Source organism: Nycticebus coucang, chromosome 11, assembly GCF_027406575.1.
Source record: "Nycticebus coucang isolate mNycCou1 chromosome 11, mNycCou1.pri, whole genome shotgun sequence".
Lineage (NCBI taxonomy): Eukaryota > Metazoa > Chordata > Mammalia > Primates > Lorisidae > Nycticebus > Nycticebus coucang.
In genome coordinates, this window is record NC_069790.1 from 23,013,941 (window position 1) to 23,039,857 (window position 25,917).

The window sequence follows — 25,917 nt, forward strand, 5'->3', positions numbered from 1 at the left end:
ACAGGTGCATGGCCTACAGACATATGAAAAAACGCTCATCATCCTTAATCATCAGAGAAATGCAAATCAAAACTACTTTGAGATATCATCTAACTTCAGTAAGATTAGCCCATATCGCAAAATCCCAAGACCAGAGATGTTGGCGTGGATGTGGAGAAAAGGGAACATGTCTACACTGCTGGTGGAAATGCAAACTAATATGTTCCTTTTGGAAAGATGTTTGGAGAACACTTAGAGATCTAAAAATAGACCTGCCATTCAATCCTACAATTCTTCTACTAGGTATATACCCAGAAGACCAAAAATCACATCCTAACAAAGATATTTGTACCAGAATGTTTATTGCAGCCCAATTCATAATTGCTAAGTCATGGAAGAAGCCCAAGTGCCCATTGATCCATGAATGGATTAATAAATTGTGGTATATGCACACCATGGAATATTATGCAGCCTTAAAGAAAGAGGGAGACTTCACCTCTTTCATGTTTACATGGATGGAGATGGAACGTATTCTTCTAAGTAAAGTATCTCAAGAATGGAAGAAAAAGTATCCAATGTACTCAGCCCTACTATGAAACTAATTTATGGCTTTCACATGAAAGCTATAACCCAGTTATAACCCGAGAATATGGGGAACGGAGAGAGGGAGGGGAGGGAGGGGGGAAGATGGGCAGAGGGAGGTTGATTGGTGGGACCACACCTATGGTGCATCTTACAAGGGTATATGTGAAACTTAGTAAATGGTGAATATAAATGTCTTAACACAATAACTAAGAAAATGCCGGGAAGGCTATGTGATGAAAATGTGTCAAACAGTCTATAAAACCAGTGTATGGTGCCCCATGATCACATTAATGTACACAGCTATGATTTAATTAAAAAAAAGAAAAAGAAATCTAAAACACAGAACAAGGTTTTGGGAGAGGTATGAAGGAACAGTCCCAAAAGCCCAAATGGAGGATCGGCTTTGGGTAGCAGAGGGGCACTTCTCCTTATAAGCCAAGAGGGAAAGAGAGAGGCTGGAAGTTTCTGAGAAGCTACCAAGCCATGAGTAAGTGAGGGGGCAGTGTACAAACTCAAAATATGATTCATGTTAGTATGGGAGCAGGTTCAGAAGGTCAGGATCTTGAAACAAAGGAGTTAGAGATAGAAAAAGGAGGAGCTTAAATACAGAAAAGCCTTGGACTAATTAAATTTGGAAGCTAACAGTGCTGACTCACTTTCTCTTTGTTGATATATTTGGATCAAGATTTGAGGAGTAAAGATTGGAAGAAGACACGGGATTTTACCAAACCTGCCATTATTCACCAGGCATACACACGCTAAGGTCAAGCTGCACACAGCCATTGTTTAGGCGTTTTCAAAAGCACACCTTCACAGCGTGGATGAGGAGAAAAGGGAACACGTCTTATACATATGTGTATAAACTTCAATAAAATTTTAATCACCCAGTAGGAAAATTAGAAATAAAAACACAATTTACAGAAGAAAACAGATGATTAATAAACATACAGAAAATATTCAGTTTTAAAAGCCAAATGCCATGACAATAAGATTTCCCAAGGGAAATAATTCTGATGTACATTTACATACTGTTAATTGGAGTAGAAATTTATCTGAAGCATTTCAGTAGCACACACACATACCACTTAAAGTATCTATATCCTTGACCCACTAATTATATTTCAATGAACTTAGCCTAAGGAAATAATCAGAAAAAAAACAAAAAAGATGAAATTCCAAAGGTATTTGTCACATTACTCATAACAGTGAAGGCTGAAAATGCTCATTTTTAACACCAGAAAATGCTTAAATGTAGTATGGTAGACTATTATATAGCTATTAAAATATTTTCGACTTTTTCATGAAATGTAAATATATTCACAATATATAATGTTAAATGAAAATAACAAAGATACAAAACTGCCTAGAGAATGTGATCCTATTTAGTTATCTAGCTATAAATAAATAAGGAAGAAAATGGTTGGAATTAAATATATTAAAAATCATATTAACAGTAGTTATCGCTGAGATGTACAATTATTTCTATTTTTCCATCTATCTGGGGCTTTTGCAATAATCATAAAATACTCTATCTGTGGCACAAAAATGTTGCACTATGGCTTCATTTGGGGTTTATTTTTAATTAAATAAACACAAGATAGTGATTTTCTGGAGAGAAAACTGAATTCCCCCTCATTTTTGAGGGCTCAGTGCCTAAACTCGTGCCATGGCATCACAGCTGACAGCAACCTCAAACTCTTGGGCTTAAGCAGTTCTCTTGCCTCAGCCTCCCAAGTAGCTGGGACTACAGGTGCCAACTACAATGCCCAGCTATTTTGTTGTTGTTGTTGTTGCAGTTGTCATTGTTGTTTAGCTGGCCCGGGCTGGGTTCAAACACACCAGCCTAGGTGTATGTGGCTGATGCCCTACCCACTGAGCCACAGGTGCCACCCTTTTCCTGGGATTTTTAGAGGACATAAAGGGATCATCATCTGACAGACCAAAAGAATAAAAAGGATGAGAAAAATTAAATAGGATGGTCTCTGCAAGGACACAATGGGATGAGACTTAATCAATTGAGCTATTCTTCCACCAACTGTCCTTACCTATTCCGAACTCCACTCAAATTTCTAAAAGCACCTGCTTCCTAGATAGACAGAAGAACTCATCTGTTCAAAAGCAATTACCCAATTTCGCTTCCATTCTGACAGAGGATAAATTAAATTTTCAGAACCTAGTGGTTCTGAACCACATGTCTAGGTGATCCCAACTCCTCCATAAAAATCTCCAAGGAGGGATATCTGAAATTGATGCTTAAACTTTTTCAGTAGACTATTTATTACTAGGGTTAGATGATCCCTACCAAATTAACATTTATTTTCTCTCCATCTTTGAAGTAGAAACAAGGAGGATGGCTCTGTCCCAGAAACTATCACATTTTCTTTGTGTATTCATAATTTCTTGGTGAGGAGACGTACTACATGTCGTAATGTCTCCATTCTCCAACCACTGGGAGGTGACAGATCTGTGTTCTTGGTCCACTCTGGCATCACAGTGATGTACACTTAGGCTAAAAGCCCAAAGCTGAAATTCAATATGAGTTTAAACTTGCTAGACTTGTATGTATAAAGTCATAATCATAAAGATTCTTTTTTTTTTTTTTTTTTTTTTTTGTAGAGACAGGGTCTCACTTTATGGCCCTCGGTAGAGTGCCGTGGCCTCACACAGCTCACAGCAACCTCCAACTCCTGGGCTTAAGTGATTCTCTTTCCTCAGCCTCCCGAGTAGCTGGGACTACAGGCGCCCACCACAACGCCCGGCTATTTTTTGGTTGCAGTTAGGCTGGGGCCAGGTTTGAACCCGCCACCCTTGGTATATGGGGCCGGTGCCTTACCGACTAAGCCACAGGCGCTGCCCCATAATCATAAAGATTCTTAAAAGCCACAAAAATACATATATGAAGATTAAAATTCAGCATTTGTCTGAAAACACATAAGTCAGGGGTAAGAGGATTTAAAATATAGAACATTTATTCATATATATATATATATATATATATATTTTTTTTTTTTTTGGCCGGGGCTGGGTTTGAACCCGCCTCCTCTGGCATATGGGGCCGGCACCCTACTCCTTTGAGCCACAGGTGCTGCCCTATTCCAATATTTTTAATATAAAAAAATTTAAGCCTCCTGTTGGTTTCAGAAACTTGATGAAACTATTCAACTCACTGAAAGTCCTATCCAGTAACACAGATAACTCAACATTTTAAGATGTGCCTTGCTGTTTCCACCAACTCTAAACTAGTATATTGTGAGATTTTCCCAATCCAAATCAACCCCTTACATTGAAAGACCTGCCTTAAGCCGAGCCCTCCAAACCTCATAAATACCCCCAATTTTGCCCTCTTCCTTCCAAGATGCTATTAAGGTTACATCAAGATGATAATTAAAGACCATGATAAACAATTAACACAGCTTTGCCTTAAAAACAGGTCATTTGGGTGATATATTCAAGAAGCCAGAATTCAACATGCCATAGCAGTGGCTATACATGTGTGGATTCAGCCCAAGGAGAACGGCAACAGCAGACCTTTTAATGGAAGCTTTAGTGGACAGGGAGATCACAACTACTCAGATTCATTCTAACACAAAACACCATGATTCACAACCTTGTGGTCCAGCTACAAAACTGGCAGAATGCAAGCTGCTTTTTTAAGCAAGCCAGAGGTCCCTCCAAAGAGCTATTCAGCCTTTTAAGAAATGACTTGTTTTTTCAATTGACTGTTCAAAATGAAGACCTTTCTATCCTCAGGGTGATGGTGCATACACACACATCAAAGAATGGAACACTGCAGCTATTACACCAATATTTCAGACAAGTTTTGAAAACTCCTCTGAGGCTTTTTGGCCTGTACTAGTTAGATAAACTGCCCACATTGATCTAATTTGCTCAATAATTGCTCAATTCTCCAATTTATTGCCCAGATGTAGCCAAATTGCTCCCCATGGACAGGGAAGATATAATGACAGCTTATGACTAAAATGCACCAAATTGCATATATTCTCTCAAGTAAGGCAAAGGCCATGAGAGAAGGTTTGGGCATTCAGAGTCCCAAGTCCCCACATCAAAGGAGATACGGCATGGTTGGGAATCTGTGAGTTGGATGTTTGTGACATTGTAGGATCACAGACATGGTGAGGTATCCCTCTGCCTCCCATTGCAGGGAAGTGTAATTCAGCTCATGGAGCAGGAGGAGCTCAGATATGTCTCCCTCATACTTCGGGTCAAGGTCAACTCCAAGGGCAAGAGAGTATACTCTCTTTTAAAAGCTCTGCCACAGCAAGTGGCCCAGATCACTGGTGACTGCTTCCTGCCACCATAGTTTCCTGCCATCAGGAGTAGTGGGAATCTCTGAGGGTTAGAAATGCTTTTCAAACAAGACATCCCCCCAGGGAAGCCAGACATGTTCCATACCAAATAATTTTTATTAAGTGCTACAGCAGTAGAACATAGATTCGTCTTTCTCTCTGAGCTCATCCACGGTGATGTGCGTGTCTGAACCCTGCTGAACTAGCAAACACAAAATGTTTGCAGTGGATGGGAGGAGTAGGAAAAAGGGGAGAGGGGCAGTGGGGAAAGAAGGGAAATAAAAGTCACCATTTGTTCATGAATTCAGTGGTGATTGTATATACCCATTATGTGATTCAGATACAAAGTCATCATTCTATCCTCATGAATGGAGTTAAATAAAATCATCACCAACAAAAATATACCACTACAAATCACTTTAGATGTTTGGGAAGTAAGAATGGAGTGCTAGAAAAGGTTTTAACAACAGACAGTGATTACTCTCGGGAGTGAGAACAAGCTTCCTAGAAGAAGGAATGTTCGGACTTCAAAGTGTAGGATAAGTGGGTACCCCTGAGGCATGGGGGGGACCACAGGCAAAAGAAGAAAGGAGAGGTAAAAGAAAAGGCAACTCAGGTAAAGGGCATGAGCTGCTTGACAAACTATTTGGCAGATGAAGCCTCTAGGGATCTTGTTAAAGTGCAGACTTGAGCTCAGTGGGCCTGGACCAGGGATGAGATGCTGCATTTCTTCACCCTCTTCTAGCAGGACACAGAGGTTGTGTCTGAGGCCAGAGCGGCCATAACAGGGACAACAGGGGGAGCTGCAGAAATGAGGCCAGAGGGGTCGGCAAGGGCCTGACCCCACTGGGCTGTCCAGAGCATCTTCCAGAATTCGGTCTAAGAGGAATGGGAAACCATGGAGATCTCCATTCTCTTTGTTCTCTTCAAATAACCCTCCTCAGAGTTTCACATTCCCTGAGAGACAGCACTTTGCAATATCTAAAGTGTAAGTGAGAGCAAAGGTGTTTATGGACTTCAGGGCTTCTAAGAGCCAATAAAGCACAGCTCCTTCATCACAGACAGCCCATTAACAAGCCATGTTTATTGGTAAAAATCCTCTGAACTTAATGTGCCTTTGTCAGCAAAAGTAATTGATCTTGGCCACTTAATTTGGCTGGTTTTACAGACTGAGGACCTGCAGCCCTGTTAAGAGTATCCTACAACTCTGGGCTATACTCCCTCTTGTAAGCAATTTCCAAGAATGCTGAACCCACATCATTCTTAAAACCACACAAACAGTCTCATTGGCACCTTGATCTCTAGTCTTATAACCATGAAAACAGATTTTACAGAAGTGTCTGTGCCAACTGCCACCATCCTGCTCCCTGAAAATTTGACTGAACAAAAGCACATAAATCTGTTTGCTGCACAGTTAGGCAGGTAATGAAAAGTCAAGCTTAACCCACACGGAAGCAAATGTGTGCTTTAACCAACATGAAGTACGCATAATAAGTTATTCTTTGCTTCCATCTTAGGAAAGAATCCCTTTTCCATTTAAAAATGGGTATAGTACTTATTCACACTGAAAACATCACACAAAGGACACACTCTAATGTGACTCAGACAGCTCTATGGATCAGCTAGGGGAACTCAATCTGTCGCTCCCTGATTAATACTAACACTGAAGAAGCGTCTTTTGGCTTTTTATTTGTATAATGGGTAAACAGGGATGAAGCAATTTAACAAGTGATAACAAAGTGCTGCATTTTCTAAGTGAGTCATGATGATATTCACACCTAAAAATGTTAGACAGTCCACTTCTGAAATGGGTGAAAAAGCAAGTAGTTGTGTAATCCCATCCAGATAATCCTCAAACATTATCGTGTTCTCAACTGTCTGGAATGCCATATAGACAGCCCAACAAAAATCAGGATATAAAATCATGTGTAAGGCATTTGTTTCATTATCTTAGGAATCCAGCTCAATGAGATGAAGTGCCTTTCTGGTGGTCTTCCCCTCTGTCACCACATCACAAAAACATGAGGAGACACACATTTTCACAAATTTGAAGAGTGTAGCTAAGTGGGTTGGACTGGAAATCCAAACCACATGGCATATATGAAATTCACTTGAGAGTGGGGGATAGCACTGAGAGCTGGCAGTTCATACATCAGAGACAGATAATACATATGAAGAATGCTTCACACACACATTCCTCCACAGGGGGTGCTCCAAGGCAAAGAGCAAGCTAATGACAGAGGGATAGCTCACTACAGTATTCTCTCAGGCAAGAATGGGCTGGCCAGCTTGAAAGGGCAGAAGTCACAGCATGGGAGAGAAAACATGACTGTTTCTTACTGTACTACATCAAGAGATAGCAGTACAAAAGAGAGAGGAGGGTGCTTACATCACGGAGCACCCATGGTGCTGAGCACTGAGGACAGAAAGACAGACACACAAAGACATAGCTCCTTCTGAAACCAACACAGAGAACAGGAGAGTAAACCCCTGACAGGGCAAGTGCTCACCTAGAAGAGTGTGTGTGAGTGTGTGTGGGGGGGGGGGGGAGGAGGGAAGGAAAGTTGGCAGGTAAGCTAGTAAGGGTGAGCCAGGAAGCTTCAGGAATAAGAAGCTTAAGAAAATTCAGGAGTAATAAGCATAAGAAAACTGATGCTTCTTCCTGGGCGATGGGATGCTCAGGGAGCTGTGATACAGTGGTGATAACAGACTTAGAAAGGAAGAGCGCTCACCAGGCATACAGAGAAGAGAGAAATTCCAGATGGGACAGCAGCATGAGCATAAGAGAGTGATGGGTGGTCCAGTGTTCCAGAGGTGTGTGCATGTGTATGAGTATATGCACGAGTAGGTACATAGGTACACATGTGCTCAGATATACAAATATAGTAAGGTATAGATGTTTATGTGCATATGTGCACACGCATATATACACGCATACGTTGTAACTGACTGTTGATGCCCCACCCACATCCATCTACCCTTACAACTTTAGTGCACACAGCTAGACTTCTAAATGTGAATATATTCATCCCTGACTTCAGAAGTTTCAACTTCACGATTTCCCAATTTTACAATGGGTGCAAAAGTGATACACAGCCAGTGAAAAGCACATACTTTCCATTTTTCACTTTCAGGATAGTTTTCAATAAATCACATAAGATATTCAATACTGTATCATAAAATAGGCTTTGTGTTAGATGGTTTTGCCCTACCGTAGGCTAATGTGAGTATCCTGAGCACATTTAAGGTAGGCTGACTAATGTTAGTAGGTTAGGTGTATGAAATGCGTTTTCACCTTGAAATATTTTCAAGTTACAATGCAATTATTAGAACATAACCCCACTATAAGTCAAGAATTATCTGCATTTGTGCTACTAAAAGCCACCTTTCCCCCTCAGTGGGAGGCTGGAAATGTTACCTTATCAACACCCTCTGGGAAAGTCAATGAATGATGGGTGATGATGTATACATATTTCAGCTCTCTTCACTCAGGTGAAAAAAGTTCTGAAGCGTGAATTTGTGCTTCATCCCAGCAGGATGAAGCTCTGGTCATACACAGTGGTAGCTCACTTAGTGTCTTCATTCATCTGTGCTGTTGTAATAAAATCTCTGGCACTGGGTAATTTATAAAGAACAGGAATTTAGTTCTCACAAGTCTGAAGGCCGGGAAATCCAAGATCAAGGAGCTGGCAAGTTTGGTATCTGGTGAGGGCTGCTCTCTGCTTCCAAGATAAGGACTCACTGCTGCACCCTCGAGAAGAAAGGGACACTGTGTTCTCACATGGCAGAAGGGACAGAAGGCCAAAGAAATGAACTCCATGCCTTGATTCCTTTTTAAAGGAATCTTATCCATTCACGAGAACAGAGATTTCATGGCAGAACCACCTCCTAAAGGTCCCACTTCTTATTACCACCACACTGGGAAATAAGTTTCAACACATGAATTTTGGGAGACATTCAGACCACAGCCCTCAGCTAACATTGCTCAAATGGGCTGAGTGCATTGGCTTGCCCCTGTAATCCTAGTAGAGTATTCTGGAAGGCAGAAACAGGAGGATCACTTGAGGTCAGGAGTTCGAGACCAGCCTGAACAATAGTGAGACTCTGTCTCTACAAAAAATAGAAAAATTAGCTGAACATTGTGGTGGGTGCCTATAGTCCCAGCTGAGGCAGGAGGATCACCTGAACTTGGAGTCTGAGGTTGCTGTGAGCTGGGCTGATACCATGGCGCTCCAGCCTGGGCCACAAAGAGAGACTCCAGGTCACAAAAAAAAAAGAAAAAAAAAAAAATTACTCAACTGGCTGCCTCCCCTCCTCATCTCACCTCCACTCTTTTCCACCAGAGTCTTCTATACCTCCCAAGCAAACTACTTACACACAAATACTTGTCTCAGGGTGTGTTTCTGAGGGAATCCAAACTTAGACATGTAAATATATATGATTGTGTTCATATTTATAATCATATTTATATGTATTTGTATTATGTGTATAGAGATAAATGCAATTATAAATATAGATGTCTACTCACACAAATCTATATGTACACGAATACCATCTACATGCTCAAATGCATGAATGAGCTTACTTCTCAGAGCATAAACTATTACACAGTCTTCTTCTGCACAATGGAACCTGCAGCCAACATACAAAACGTCCCTCCCTGTGACCTCCTCAGTGCAGCGTTTGGCCTCACACAGCTCCTGTCTAAAGCCCTTCTGCAGCTCTGCCCTCACACTCAGCAAGAAGGGCCTCACGCCTCCACACACCTTACACGCCAAAGCTTCCAAGCCTGCTGCCAGAGCAATACTGGCAACCTGCGTGCCTCACAGTCACAGAGCCAGGCCATACATTTGGAATATTCCATTCTAAAGCAAACAGCTCTACAGTTACCACTCTCAAGACGGGGCTATTTGCTGCCAAGACATTACATTTTTTTAGTGTACTACATCAAAAGATAGCAAAATGAAAGAATATTTAAAATCAAGTTATTTTAATAATGAGCTACAAAAAAAAAAAGAGAGAGAAAGCGTATACCTCTTATATTTGTGTTCGTGAAAGAAAAACTGCTCTTATGAGCTCCTTATACCCAAGCCTGCACACAAATGTCCTATCCTCAAGCAAGAACTCCATCCCCTCTCCCAAGTGTTCAATTAGTCTAAATACTGACATCAAGAGCATAGTCAAAGCCATCGGTTATCTTTTAGTGGAGGACAGCAATGCAGAGAACTAGAAAGAATGCAGGAAATCAGAATATAAGGATATAAGAAAGGGATCGAGTCTAGGTCTGGAGAGAAGTCACTAAGCAGGAAAACTTGAGCAAGTGAAAAATCTTTGGGTTTCAATTTTTTTTCAATGAAAAATGAAAGCAGGACCTCCAGGGCCCTGAACTTAATATCACGTGTGTTTCATTCAGTGTGCATTGTGTTCAAAACCATATGAAATCAGAATTCCTCAGTATATTCAAGTTTGTGACCCCTGCACACATAACCTCTAAGCTCATTTCCAGCTCTGATCCTGTATAATTTGAAAGGACTGTCACTGGTACAACTGCAGGAACATTTCATCCTTCTTGTCACCTCCTAAATTTCCTCCTCAGGGAGGTGTAGCCACCTCCTCCTGGCACACCTTTCTCTGAAAGATAATTCACTCAGGAAATTTACAATTTCCTATTGAAATATGGTTTGTTTTTCCTCAAATCTACTCCTCCAAAAATGGGATTAATTTTTTAAAAATCAGAAAAACTTATCGTCCAATATAGAAGAAATAAAATTGAGAAATAGGAGAGATTTAATGACAAATAGAAATCATTTACATAAAAATATTACATAAAGCCATTTAGCCACAATTAGCAAGAGATGAAAAATATGTAAATTGAGTTGAAATACACAAGTTTATGTTCCTTTTCATTAGTAAATTACTTTACTGGTTTTTACATATCATTATGTATATGATGTATATTGTATATGTTATTACAAACTATGTCTATCTATTCTATTATATGCATCCTCTTTCCCCCTCCTTCTTTTCCCCCATACAAAACCATCACCCTTGATCATGTTTACTCTAATTTGGACACTCGAGGTTGGGTGCATTTGTTCCTACAGGAGGGAGGGAAGATTTTAGGAAAGATGGGTAGAGAGGTGACAACTGCTCTGATTTATGATGATCCACATGTGATTCTGCTTTGGTGAGACTGGGATTCTAGAGTTCAGCCTGCATTTTCTTTTCAGTATTCTGAAATGCATACTGAGTCACAGGTGAGTTGGAAAATGTATGTTCTTTATTACAAAAGGATCGAAGCTTAAAAAATGCATGGTTGTACTAACTCCTTACTATAAATACCTTGGAGCAGCTGGTTAAGAGGAGATTCTCCATCACGACCATCACCACTTCCACCACTACCAATGATTTTACCCTAAATTTGAACTGCATGAATAAAGTAGATTTCTTTAAAATTGTAACACACAGAGAGTTCCTTTTTTCAGTCCTAAACATGTTGAATCTACCTGTAGTCTATGGATTAAAAGCCAATACTTAGAAGACAATTCATGGTTTTGTCTCACTAAACCCTCCTCTGCCCTGATCCATGATTTGGGGCAATTTCCTCCTGTCCTGTAAATGACTAGGGTCAGGTCAAGTTCCCAGCCTTCAGGATGCACGGTCACAAGCTGTGCTCATCCCCGTTGCTTTCCATTTGCCCTAAAAAACTCAGTGGCTGCCTCAACAAAAAGCTGCCCAGCCCCAAGGAACAGAAAATCCACCTGTGGTCTTCTCAAAGGAGCAGGTGGAAGAAAATCAATTTCTCGTCTTCACTCTTTAGAGCAGCAGTTCCATAGTAGAGCCGATTTGCAAGATGGAGCAGATGATGGTTCCAATTGGGAGCAAGTTTGCCCTCCAGGGGACACTGGACAGTGTATGCAGACATTATTGGTGGTACAACTGCAGTGTCCTGACTGGGCATGGTGGCTCACTCCCGAGATCCCAGCACTCTGGGAGGCCAAGGCAGGTGGACTGCTTGAGCTCAGGAGTTTAAGACCCGCCTGAGCAAGAGTGAGACCACTGTCTCTAATAAAAATAGAAAAATTAGCCAGTCGTGGTGGCGGCCATCTATAGTCTCAGGTACTTGGGAGGCTGAGGCAAGAGGATCTCTTGAGCCCAAGAGTTTTAGGTTGCTGTGAGCAATGTTGCCATAGCACTCTACTGAGAGTGACAGAGTGAGACTCTGTCTGAAAAAAAAAGACAACTGTAGCATCCTAGCATCTAGTGGGTAGAGACCAAGGGTGCTGCTAAACACCCTACTATGCACAGGACACCCCACAACAAAGAATTTACCCAGCCCAGAATGTCAGTAGTGGGGAATCGTTTTTCCCTTGGCCCCACATCAAGAGAGAAGGATGCTTCTCCTGAGAGGGCAGGGCACGTGTGGAGCTCAGGGCGGCGCGTGGTGAGCAGGAGCAGCGTCAACCTGAAGGCCCACTCGTCGGTGAGCCAGCAGGACTCACCACACAGGAGCACGTGATGCACTTGCTTCCTTCCGGCTGGAATTCTTCTCCTTCTTGGTACTGCACACCTTCGAACACGCAGCCTGGAAAGCAGAGAAACATTTGTTCAGCCTGACGGGATCCTTCTGTCTGCTGCTTTTCCATCTCTACCTCTACCCAGGGTGTATCCTCTTTTACCAGGGGACAAGATTGCTCTAAAGTGGGGGGGAAAAAATTGGGGTGGGACCAGAAACCCCAAAGATGCTGGAAAACAGAGATGTCGGTGGAACCCAGGTCTGCTCAGCCCAGCAAGGAGTGTGCGGTACAGTGAGCCCCGCGGGACATCTAAACAGCTGCACAGTGGCCATGCTGATCACTGCCAGGGAGCCAAACCCCAAGGGGCCAGAAAAGCTCAAGAGCAGATAATGCAAAGGCTACCATGTGATGAGCACCCAGGAAGGCCACAGCCTCCACCAGGCCATAGGCTCCCAGTTACCCTACAACATGGGGACTCTTAGCACTCTTCCCACAGAAGAGGAAAATGCAGGGCAGACAGGGCAAGTCATTCACCCAGCTGGCAGATGGCGGATCTGGGATATAAAGTTCTCAGTTCTGAGCCACCTGCTGCCCTGTGTAGAGGTCCAGGCACAAGGGTGAGAAGAGGCAGAGGTAGGACAAAAGGATGCCACCCTGGTTTTCAGCTCAGCCATCTCTCTGTCAAAGGGGCTATGGCCCCCTCCAGCTTTGGCTATTGTAGAACTAAAACCCAAGAGGTGTCCCCATGTAGAAAGATGCTCAGGACACTGCCATTTTCTTTTCTTTTCTTTTCTTTTTTTTTTTTTTTTTTTTTGTGGTTTTTTGGCCGGGGCTGGGTTTGAACCCGCCACCTCCAGCATATGGGACCGGCGCCCTACTCCTTGAGCCACAGGCACCGCCCAGGACACTGCCATTTTCTAGAGAAAGGTCACAGATGACCTGAGACACAGGGTGGACAGGAACCTTACATCACATGAGCTGTGGGAGATGCTTGGCCAGGATAGCTGAGGTCACTTTCCACATCGTAGACAGTGCTGGAAGCACAGCCAGCAATAGGCAAAGCTTAGCAAAGCTGGCTTTTGTGAAGAACTGTGTCACACCCCAGAGAATGAGTGTTGAAGGCCTGCCAACTAAAGCTATCAGCAGAAGCCACCAAACTGTTGCACAGCTGCTTCCTGACAAGAGAAAATGAGCATTGTCCCCACCTGATCTAGCCACTGGCCTCATTCAGCTCAAAGCTGGGAGCCCCTTGTTCAAAGACATGTAGACAAATGCTACTGAACCTGAAGTTCAATTGCCAAGTGAAAGTGTGGTTTTTAAAGAAGGCCCCAGGAATAAGCTCTTTTTGAAACCCACATCCAGAGTTAGCAACCAACCCACCTCCTTGCTATTCTCAGTGACACAGGAAGACTTAGTAAGCATAGGTCCCTCCCTGTGGCTGCATCTCAGGATTGTCTTTAAAGGACACTTCCAACAAAGTGTCTTTAAATCTTACATACATGCTTGCACATATTCTGACACACAGATTTCTGTTTAAGTGAAAACTCTATGCAAACCGTTCTCATGAAAACCCACCTCCCTGAGCCAAGAGTCAGACAAAACGGAAGGAGCAGATAACCACGAATGCTCTGAAATCTGTTTCAGGAAGACACTGGCCACAGACTGTACGTGTTTGTCATTGTGCAGAATACCATTCCCTGATCAATAGCAGATGCCTATCTTCTGGTTAACCAAGGAGAATATCCCAAGATGCCCCTTTCCCTATCTAGGCTGCTCAAGGCCTCCCTCCCCACCAAGACAGAGTAACCTTAGAGACAGCTCCTCCTGAATCTTTTGATTTGCATCCCAAAGGCTGACCTTGGGAATTAAGGAGAGGGCACTAAACTGACTCCTGACTCCATAACTAAGGGCCCAGAAACTTCCCAGGCAGTGGGTGCTAGTGTGTGGAACTGGCATGCAAACTTCCAAAGAATTTTTGCTTCTCAGAGCTCCTGGACTAAAGCAGAACAGTCTCTATGGTGTGTGTGGGTGTGGGAGGTGGCACAGCACAGTGGCAAGAGGACAGGCGGGGCAGGGTGCCAACCCCACTTTTGCCCCTCACTGCTCACTCACGGCCCTCAGGCGGAGGCAATGCTCACTGGGTCATATTTCTTCCTGTGGGAACAGTGGACAATACCTCACCTCTTGCTGGATGGCCATGAGGCCTTAGCACTGTAGAAGGAGCAGTTGTGGAACTTAGCCCTTTCCTTCCTGGGAACTCGACCAAGAAGCAACTGCTCAAATGTGATAACTTCACGTGCTGAAATAAATTCACTCTGCTGTTTGTGTCCCCACAGTTTCAAAGGCAGCCTGAAAATACATCTCCTAGGTGAGAAGGATGTTCTATATCAGGGGTCCTCAAACTTTTTAAACAGGGGGCCAGTTCACTGTCCCTCAGACCACTGGAGGGTTAGACTATAGTTTAAAATAAAAAAAAAAACTATGAACAAATTCCTATGCACACTGCACATATCTTATTTTGGAGTAAAATAACAAAACGGGAACAAATACAATCATACCGCCTCATGTGGCCCGTGGGCCGCAGTTTGAGGACCCCTGTGTGTGAGGTGTCTAGTGTTCCTGTCATGCCTGCTGCTCTTTTAAGAGTCCTGTGGCTGTGAGAGGAGGGTGCTCTGAGTCCATTCTGTGTCCATAAAGCAAAGACCACTAACCACAACTGAATTCATACTTAAGAGCTATGACAATTTTTAAATCTACATGTCATATGAGAGTTGCTCTGTTATCAGTCTCGAGCTTGGCTGTATGTGGAAATTATCTGGGAGACCACAGGTCCCTCGAGGTTCCCCAGTGATTCTGATGGGATTGGTCTGGGATGCAACCTTGGCATCGAGATTCAGTTTTCAAAGCTCCCCAGGACCTGGGTGATCCTCTCGTGCAGCCTAGAGAACTACTGATCCAACTTAATGCCTAATGCCTAGGTACGGAGGCGTTTAGGGATATGGTTACATAATACAAACTGTTTGATACAATCACATGGTAAAAAAAGTCCTCAAGCAAACTCTGCTTAATAGACACCAAACAACTGGATTATGGGGCAAAAAAAAATTTTACTTTCAACTTTTTGAACTTTGTGTAAACTCCTTGAACAGTACAAGCTTTATAGAAATCCCAGTGTCTAAAGGAAGCTAAATAAAGACTGCCCAGGGAGCTGAGGAAGGTTGGAAGCAGTGAAAATTGGCTGTCTTTGTCATTCAAGTTTGAGGAAAGACTGACCTCTGAAAGGGATTCAGGTCTACAGTGCATTTGAAACCCCCTGGGGGGAAGCATCGGGCAGGGTGGGTGGGAGAGGAACAGGGCCTCATCTCTGCATCCCATCAGGGTGCCTTAACCACTTTATAGAAAGTTTCCAAGAACAGAAGGTACTTTAGAGATTAACCTCAAAAGCAAAGTAGTAGTTGTGAGTCTCACCCCCCATGAGGAAAAAAATGCAGAGCACCTGTCTAAGACCATGGACCAGTGGCTTAAGAGATCAGGGAAAAAAATCTCTCACCCCAAAATCCCCAGACTTGTTTGTAAGGGCAGGAAAAGATGCAGCAGGCCTTTGTAACCCTGTTCAGAAACGTAATAGGAAACATTCCAGCCACTGGAAAGAAATGATCCCTTTGCTGTCAGCTAGGAATCAGGGCCCTCTAAAAAAGATAGAGGGCCCAACTCGTTGAACTATACTAAAAACTGAGACCAGCAAAACCCTAAGCTAAATTCGCTTAGGGACACAGCTCTCAGTTTTCAGAAAACATCTGGTCACCTCATCACCACAGCAAGCTCTGGCCAAGGTATTGCACTATGAAGCAGTAAAAAGACATTTCTGGAAGCAAGGGAAAGCCACAGCCTTTTCTTCCAAAATAAGCATTACCTGTGGCCCTGCAGAGTGGAAAGCAGGCCTCCCGGGCCTGGAGAAGCCCATGCCAAGACCTCCAGCACTGTGTGTTGGTATAGGGCACACCAAGGAGGCCAAGCAGGCATCTCAATGCAAAGGAGTTTGCTCTCTACAACCTTTAGGTGCACAGACAAGTAAAGTGTGGAAAATCCCAACCCGGCGGGCAGGCGTGGGGAGAGAGGAATCACGCATTTCTGAAACAACAGAGATACCCACACCAGGGAGCCCTCCAGCCTCCCCAGACATTACCTGGACATGTCGGGCAGCAGGAGGATCCCGGGTGCTCCAAAGGGTTTTCACAGTGAACAACACAGCGCACCTCGGATTCCGTGATGACGCCCTCCTAAAACGTAGAGCACCACAGCAGAGTCAGCCCAGAAATCCCCCAGAACTTCCTCTTTTGGAGAGCGAGCCAGGTTGGAGGAACCAACACAAAAAGCTGAAAGCCGAGGTAAGCGTCAGGTCCAGAGGGCCGTGGCGCCTGTGAGGTAAGACCCCAGCTCATCCCACCAGTGCTTTAGAACTCAGGGTGCAAATCCTGCCACCTGTTCTTTTCCCTGTCTTCACTCTTTCTCTTTGGACCTAATTTCTTTCTTTCTATTAGATCTAGTTTTTAAAATCTTCTTGCTGTTGGTCAGTATCTGACAGAGTCCTGCTGCTCACTCACAATTGTTTGAAGTTTTCAGTACTTTCTGCATTCTCTATTATTGTTGTTACACTTCAAGTCATTAACTCAGAGACATGGAGTACAGGCATAATCCCCCAGACCAGCACCAAAGATGGGAAATCCTTAGCGGTCTGCTAGAAATAACAATACAAGTCTATAAGCTTAGACTTGACATGTACTTCACATACAGCCTGGGTCTCAATTCCCTCAAGCAACAAATTTAGATATTAGAAAAATAGCTATTTTTATAAGATTATGTTATATATGTCAAAATAAAGATTTTAGATCTCAATAAAATCAAGTGAGTCATTTTCAATCTGATATTGGGACGCTTGTATGACCTTTCAACTGAAATTTTTTTAATTAATTTGCCCTTGAAGGATTTTCTCCAGATTCCCTCCCCATTCTGTAAATGGATATATGTTTTGTTTGTTTGATTTTGTTTTAGGGAGAGATGTACATCAGAGGCTGAAAACAAATGTAACAATTTGACAGCTAGGTCATTTTCTTTATCATGTCTGTTACCACATTCTCTCAATCCAACAAGAAGGGTTATATCCTAAATGTTCATGCCATGTCCAGTCTGGGGTTTCTGCAGTCAGGGGAATTTATTGTGGTCTATGTCACATTTGGGAAAGAAAAAATAAACAAACAAACAAAAACAACTCCCCCAAATACCAGCAATATACAACATCAAAAAGAGATCCATGCCTTAGTTACATAACCAAAGCAATGCAAAAAAAAACTACATATGGCCCAAGATCAATTTTCCTTCAGTCTCTGCTATCCAGGTGGAGGATTCGGGTTAGGTCCAGGTCTAGGAAACCTAGAATTTCCTCCCTGTGATCTTCAGATTTTCCCCTTCCATCCAGTAAAAAATTAAAAGCAGAAAAATAAAGGTAAGTTTTTCGCCATCAGAACTCCTTTGGTAGGAAGGTATAAAAAATGTGATAGATGCCAGATGTGGTGGCTCACACCCACCATCCCAGCAACTCAGGAGGCTGAAGCAAGAGGATCTCTGGAGCCCAAGAGTCTGAGGCTGCAGTGAGCTGTGATCAAGGGAGGACCTGTCTCTAAAAAATAAAAATAAAAAGTGAAAAGAAATACGGTAGAATTCAATTCAAATGGAAACAGGATCATTAGGCTCCCTGTTGTCTGTCTGATGCCAAGTTATACCCAGCCGATGCAGGCCCCCTACCAGAGCATTTTCAGTGACATTCTGGCTTCTGCTTACAACCACCCTATACTACTCCCACTTTATAGGTGCAAAAGTGAGGTGCAGAGAGGTTAAGTAGCAAGTTATGCTGGTGGCAGAGACCCTCTTTCCCTTACTGCCCTCTGCCGGCTTCTCTCTCACTGATGCTGCACCAGGAGAGGAGAAGAGCCTGCAGAGAAAGGAAGCGATCATGTCCTTCTGGGGAGGAACACGAAGACTTCCCTGAGAGGCACCAGACCATGGCCATTCCCTGCATTCTGAAAAGAGGTCTCAGTCCCTAAAGAAGGAAGCACATAGAGAGTAAGCTCCAGAGGGAGCACACCAGCCGAGCAGAGGAGCCGCCCACAGCTCCCTACGCACAGGGTTACTTTTGCTCATTGAACGGTATTATTGGATTTAGTGGGGAACAGGCAAAGTTTGAAAACAACAGGCAGTTCAGCATTTCCTGACTCCGAAGGCTGCTGGACTTTTTAAGTTCTCTTCCAACAAGAATTCAAGATTCCTGCATTGTTCCTCTGGGCCTTACTGAGTGACCATCAACCAGAGCACAAGTAACAGGAGTTTCAGTGGTAGCAACTGATAATGGCTTAATGTGTTACTCAGTCCACAAAATGGTCTCTCTGGAAGAATACCTTCCATTTAATTTAAACAAGTCTTCATCCAAGGGCAACAACCTGGGAACCTTCAAGGCCTCTGAGAGGACTGTTGCATAGAAAGGTTATACTAGATCCCAAAGGGGGTGTGGGTATCTTGCTTAACAAACACTGTAACCATGGCTTTCAGAATGCCACTACCAAAGAGAGAAGGCAGGGGAACTGTGGGGTGGAACAAATGTGGGCTTTTGGTGTTACTAGAACTTATTGCTCTGGTCTCTTTGCACCATGAGACTGATTGAAACTATAACCTAGAATAAACATTCAGCAAATTTTATTGATTTAATGAATCTATTATTTGTATTTGTTCTACCTACTTCTTATTTTCACAAATAAGCTAGAATTCCTACATAAATAAGCTGAATGTTAAGCAGAATAAATAATGGAAGTTCTTATGAATGCATACACCTACCAGGGGCATATAATAAGAACATGACTATGTAAAATTCAGATTTTAATAAACGAAATGTCAATATGCTTGAGATAAGAGCAGAGAGAATTATCCATTATTATACTAACCTTTCAACCTTCTTTAAATTCAAAAGCATATCTTTGGACAGTAAAATGGGATTAGGGAAAAAATGATTTAACAGCACCTTCTCTACAAAGAATTTTTAAGTTATATCCAAATTAGATGAGCATTATTTTATTAACAGACTATCTATAAAGAGATAAGAAACGAGTTTGAAAATTCAGGCTCTTCATTCCCCCCCCCCTTTTTTTTTTGCTGTTTAATATCTGTAGGGATTTGGGACATGTGACTACTCAGAGTTCATCAAAGATTAGCCACAGTAAGCTACTTAGTTATGGACTTGGTGGTTCTTTAATTTGTCAATTTGAAATCCTTGAGTTACAGTATACTAATTGCTTCAATTTAAAAGTTTACAGGTTGGCTTTAGTTCAAAATCTTTCTAAATCAAAGGCAAAATATATATCCTCTAATAACTCTGTTCTGCTAACAGGAATTTGTGTTTTGCTCAAAGATGACTTCACAGGAAAACATGAGTTTTCCCCCAAGGACATACACATCTTTCCAGAGTTTTTCCAGGCACAAGTTGACAATGGTGAACGATTCTGCTGTGTGTTTCTGGAGCAAGGCCTACACAACATCTATCCTGTACCTGCCTTGTTATGGTAAATATCACAACAAATATGTACAAGGATAAAGTTGCTTTTTAATTTGTTTTTCATTTTTCTTTGCCTTTTGGGGGGTTTTGTTTTATGTTGTCAGAAAGTGGACTCTGGATACCTTTTCACTGAAAAATAAAAGTAAATTTTTACCTGGCACTGGCGCAGGACACAGGGCTCAGCTGGACTTTGCCATTTAAAGGAACTGTTATAGGTATTTCCTTCATAGGTGCAACCTGGACAGAAAACAGAACCAGGAAGAAAGGCTAAGAATAAACATAGGTTTCCTTTATCTTTGAAACCAAAGAAGTTATATCCTCTAAGCAAGACTAGGTGACCGCAGGAGCCACCATGCTCCCTGGCTGTTTTCCCCCCAAACACAACTAAGACTTCCAACATCCACTTGGCATTTACTTACATTAATTCTTTGACTACTAAGAAGATTCACCTCATGGATTATATTCTCAAATGGAAAACCATACATTGATGAACTCTCATGGCCAAAACACATAACCTCATAACTTTATTTATGCTTAATGACATATGAGAAGTATCAGAGCTGAAAATGCCACTGTGAAAGGGAATCTTACAAAGCGACTAAATGAACTCAAAATTGCTGAGGGTCAAGAGGAAAGTTTAAAATGTGGTAGGGGAGCAGAAGACCAAAAATCACATTATAACAAAGATATTTGTACCAGAATGTTTATTGCAGCCCAATTCACAATTGCTAAGTCATGGAAAAAGCCCAGGTGCCCATCGATCCACGAATGGATCAATAAATTGTGGTATATGTACACCATGGAATATTACGCAGCTTTAAAGAAACATGGAGACTTTACCTCTTTCATGTTTACATGGATGGAGCTGGAACATATTCTTCTTAGTAGAGTATCTCAAGAATGGGAGAAAAGGTATCCAATGTACTCAGCTCTACTATGAAACTAAATTATGGCTTTCATAGGAGAGCTATAACTCAGTTATAACCTAAGAATATGGGGAAGGGGGAGAGGGAGGGGAGGAAGGAGAGAGGTTGGGCAGAGGGAGGGTGATTGGTGGGATTACACCTGCGGTGCATCTTACAAGGGTACATGTGAAACTTAGTGAATGCAGAATATGATTGTCTTAACACAGTAACTAAGAAAATGCCAGGAATGCTATGTTAACCAGTGTGATGAAAATGTGTCGAACTATTTATAAAACCAGTGCATGGTGCCCCATGATTGCATTAATGTACACAGCTATGATCTAATACTAATAAAATAAATAAATAAAAATAAAATGTGGTAGGAAGTAAAAGCAGAAAATTAAAAAATGGGAATCAATTGCAAAATTCTATGCACACCTAAGACTCATGAAAGCTACTGTCTTCACTAGATAAAAACCTTCCAACTCTTATCTCTAGTTCTAAGAACCAGGATTTCATATTTCACTTTTATTTTATTTTTAGGTAGCAAGTTAGATTAATCTAATACCTAATCTAATCTTAATCTAATACCTAGATTAAGTAAATCTAAAACTACCTATGTACAGATTACCACATGCTAATTTATTGGCCAAAACAGATGTCATATTAAGCCATTGGCAAAAACAGAAGTCAAAGCCCAGAGATCCTCAAAAAGCAAAACAAGCCAATTAGCCTGAGTTCCTATAGAGAAATCCAAATAAATAATGGTCTGAAGATCACAGCCTAGGTCTATGCTGGTTTGTACAAAAGACACCTTCCGTGCTGTGAGTTACGCTAACTGGGAAGGTGCACTTAGCTGTGCTAAAAGTCACTGTATCCTTGGGAGCCCAGCAGGCAAAGAAATTTACCAATAATAGTCTTGTTGACTTAAGCCAAGAAGTACAGAAGACAAACACATACATGGGTCAGCACCAAAATAAAAGGGGCGGCTCTTTGTTTTGATGACTGACTTCTGATAAACTAATCAATCTCAGCTCACAAGTTTCTCTTGTTCAAGATACAGAGAAGAGACTCATCTCCTTCCACGAGATCTTTTAGATACTGTTGTGGAAGAAACCCTCTTCATACATTTAAGCAGACTAATACAGGACTTAAAAAAATTCAATAGATGTTTTCATAAACTTAGAACCATGATGTGAATTCCCAAAGAATTATGAATGATCAAAAAAAGAGCTCAGTAATGCTCTGTCCTCTAGTTCCTATAAATCAAATTACTAATGTACACAGCTGATTGGAAACACATTAGGGAAATGCTTTCACTATATATTTTTTAATTTCCTTTGCATGAAGTGTTACAGAGATAAAATGTGCAACCACAGGAACCCCTAGCACACTACAAATACTTATGCCAAACCAAGAATGAATACAGTAAATTTTCAACAATGAAAACCAATATAAAACAATTTGGGCTAGCATAAATCTTACCGAACAAACGCACTTACGAGAGACATGCCATGTGCATGCATGTCTGATCCACTAACGCAGACTCACTCAGATAATAAATAACTTGTTCCGAGAGATGGAGGCAGGGAAATCAGAGAACCAAATCCAAATCACGTTAAATCCAAGTAAATACGAAATGCCTGCCAAGTAAGTCTGCCAGGAGAGTTTCTGAATATGTTATGTATTTTCATCATCTGAATTTTAAAAAACTGAAAGAAAGGGTGATTTTTCGCTGCTAATAGGGCAGGCAAAGATTTTGCCTTTTTTACTTTGGAGGAGGAAGTGTACTACAAAACCCATACCAGCTGGGGAGGAACTGCAGGTTAAGAGACTGTCTCTAAGTAATGTCAGGTCATGTGCAAAGGGCTCCCGGGGTAGCACTGACTCTCTGGATTATTCTACTCTGTACGGGATCAAGGATGTTGGAACAATTGGTCCACAGTCTAGGGAACCCAGCAGTGTTTTCTGCTTCGAATAACTCTCAGTTCAAAGCCTTATTCTTCTATCATATTTTACCACATAAAAAAAGATTAGGCAATAATACTGGAAAATCATATGAAGGTCAGATTGGAAAATCATATGAAGGTCAGATTGTAAAGTGCTCCACTGCTTAACTGCCCTTGTTTACATGTCAGTCTACCATGCCTGAGTCTATATAATAGATTTTCCCAAGCAATGAATGAATCTGAATGACTGAATAGACTCCAAAACACCTGTGATAATCTCTTTAGCAAACTCCATCCACACCTACACCTTGACTCTCCACCTACCCTCACTAGCCTCAGCTAATTAGGAGACTTCAGATTATCAAGCTTTTGAGTAGATTTCCTATGTAAGGATTGTAGGGAATAGGATAATTAAAGAAAGGACATTTTCCCCATCTTTGGGTTCATGCTCTATGATAAACATGTTACCTTAACACAAGACAGTCACTTGAACTATGTGAAGACTCAGAAATCAAAGTAAATTATTTGTATACTCCAGAAATAAATTACCACATTTTCTGTTAAACAAATTCTTTAAAATAAATTTTATTCACCACCAACTTTATGATGCTAATAAGGTAAACAGACAGTATCTTGCCCTATTTGTATTTAAATCCCAGAGGAGGAATATATTCATTCTTTCTTGAAAGAGAGGCAGAGAAAATTTTCCATAATATATCCAAGAGTGCTTCTCAAACTACCTTTAGCAAAAGACCAATCTCTTTTGTTTTTGTTTTTCTAATTCAACGTGGAATTATAGTTTTATGAAATATAATAAAAATTACTTATTAGAAAAATTAAATTTAGAAGAAACAATATATAAGCTTAATCTTCTATTATCCAATGTAATCACAGCATAAAATACTTTATTGAATCATAAACAATTTCTAATTGCTTATTCTCCATTTCTGCCCTTATCTTACTATAGATCAGTATCATAGTCCATGGACCACTGGTGACCCGCAGAGCAGGTGGGTGTCATCACATTTGAGTAGATGTCACAGGAGTAGGGGGACAACCCAAAGAAGCAATATAAATATTTCAAGCTTTGATATTTAGGACTAGAAGCAAACTTACAGATGATAAAATTTATTGCTTTCATTTTACAGATGAAAAAATTTGTATAGAAAGACTAAAGTGCCATCCTCCAGATTAGAAGGTGCTACGTGTGAAACTAACACTAGAATCCAGGTTCTGTGTGAAATTCACATCTAAGTCTAAACTGGTAATATCATGTGGCATTTTCTAATTGAGCATAATATCCTTTACAGTTAGGGAATCATGGCACAGAAAAAATACCAATATTGATTCTTATAAAATTCCATAATAGTAGATCCAGAAAGAGTAAGTAAGTAAGATAGTTAGAAGAACAGTTAGGTAAATACACAGCAATCAGTAAGGCAGCTTTGCTTTTTTTCTTTAATTTTAAATAAATTTTACATAAGGGAGAGAATTTATAAATATTCATTAGTTTTCTTCTGGTGATAAAAAGCTTTTGAGATTCCACAGCTTCAATAAACTATCAGTACTGCAGCAGAAGGAAGTGGTTATTTTCTAATAAAATCAATACAATATATTTAAAACAAGAGTTCTCAACCAAGGACAATTTTGCCTTCCACACCAATTTCTACCTACAGGATACTGGGCAACATTAGGAGGTATTTTTGTCACTCACAACTGGGAGCTGCAGGATGGTACAGGCACCTAACAGGCAGAGGCCAGGGGTTCTGCTAACTACCCTGCAATGCACACCAAAATTATGCCAGCTCCAAATTCCAGTTGGGTAAGGTTCAAAGACCTTGATTTAAACCAGCATCACACAGAGCTCAACAGTTCTTCTTTACATCTCAAATAGTTACATTTTCCCGTATATATTTGGATTTCTTTATATGAAATACTTACAGAGTGAGAAAAAACTTCAGAGTATTTTTTTCTAACATTCTCACTCTTGAAAAGAGGCTTGGCCCAGTTAACTAGTCAACTCAGAAAACACATGGCAATGAAAACAGGAAGAACACAAATTAATTGAATCCACAGTTAAACCATAAAAACTCATTTTTCCTCTTAGTTGTGACCTTTTTCAGTGGCCACATTCTCCCAAGAGGAAAAGAATACCACACATTTTCATCATTCTGCTGTTAAAATAACTGTTAAAAATCATCGGGACCATAAAAAATGGCATTGGCCTTCTAACGAGCCTTAGCTGTGCCTAGTTTCACCCTTCTCCTCCTAATCCTCTCAATTTACACGCTAACATTAGCCTAAGAGCAGAGAATTGGATCTTCCCATTACCAATAACTTAACCCCTGGGTACCAAAATCCCTATAACATGTCCCCAACCTACACTCCCAGCTTGTCATCTTCATCCATAGAGCTCCATCTCAGCCCCTCGGATCACTATCACAGTGAACTTGGGTATTTGTGAATGCACATTTAAGTTCCTCAACCAAGGCCTTGTGGTTTCTTGCCTTCTCCATCCCACTGAAACTGTACTCTCGTGAGCTGCTGCTGCCTTCTACGTGCCCCATGGAAGGACAGTCTTTATCCTACAGGACATTCCCAACCGCATGCTGTCTCTGCTTTCCTTCTTCAAATCCCTCCCACGCCTTCTAGATGCTCTTTCCCAAATATTTTTCCAACCTCTTTACTCTAGACTCAGCTAAAGTGCTGCTTATTTCTCACCTGGTCTATTCTAACATGCTCCTTGCCTGTTTGCCCTGCCTGTGAGAGGGCTTCTTTCAAGCTATACCCTTCACAGCTGCCGGGTGTGCTCCCTCAGCTGCTGCTCCCATTCACATCTCTGAACTCCATCAATAACCAATGGTGCATGGCCTGGGTAAGGCAGAGACCAGGTACCTACCCCCAGCCCTTCTTCTCCAGACACACTGGATCAGAGTTTCCAGAAATAGGAAGTGGAAGAGGAATCTAATATAAAGCCAGAATTGAAAACTCAGACCTTCAAATAACCCCCAGGCTGAGCCTTAGCTCACCTCTTCATCCTCCCTTCTGCTGCACCTAAACCCTTTCTCCCTTCAC

General features: G+C 41.6%; 1 protein-coding gene across 2 annotated transcripts in view; it reads right to left on the reverse strand.

Annotated features, from left to right (window-relative positions):
- The window catches only part of BMPER (BMP binding endothelial regulator), a 280,186-nt gene that overhangs the window by 204,168 nt on the left and 50,101 nt on the right, over positions 1–25,917 (reverse strand). For both annotated transcript variants that reach the window (XM_053553841.1, XM_053553840.1), the window contains exons 4-6: positions 20,143–20,225; positions 16,575–16,668; positions 12,374–12,456 (exon numbers count right to left, since the gene is read on the reverse strand). In XM_053553841.1, coding sequence (XP_053409816.1) covers positions 12,374–12,456; positions 16,575–16,668; positions 20,143–20,225 — 260 coding nt within the window. The remainder of the gene's footprint in view (positions 1–12,373; positions 12,457–16,574; positions 16,669–20,142; positions 20,226–25,917) is intronic.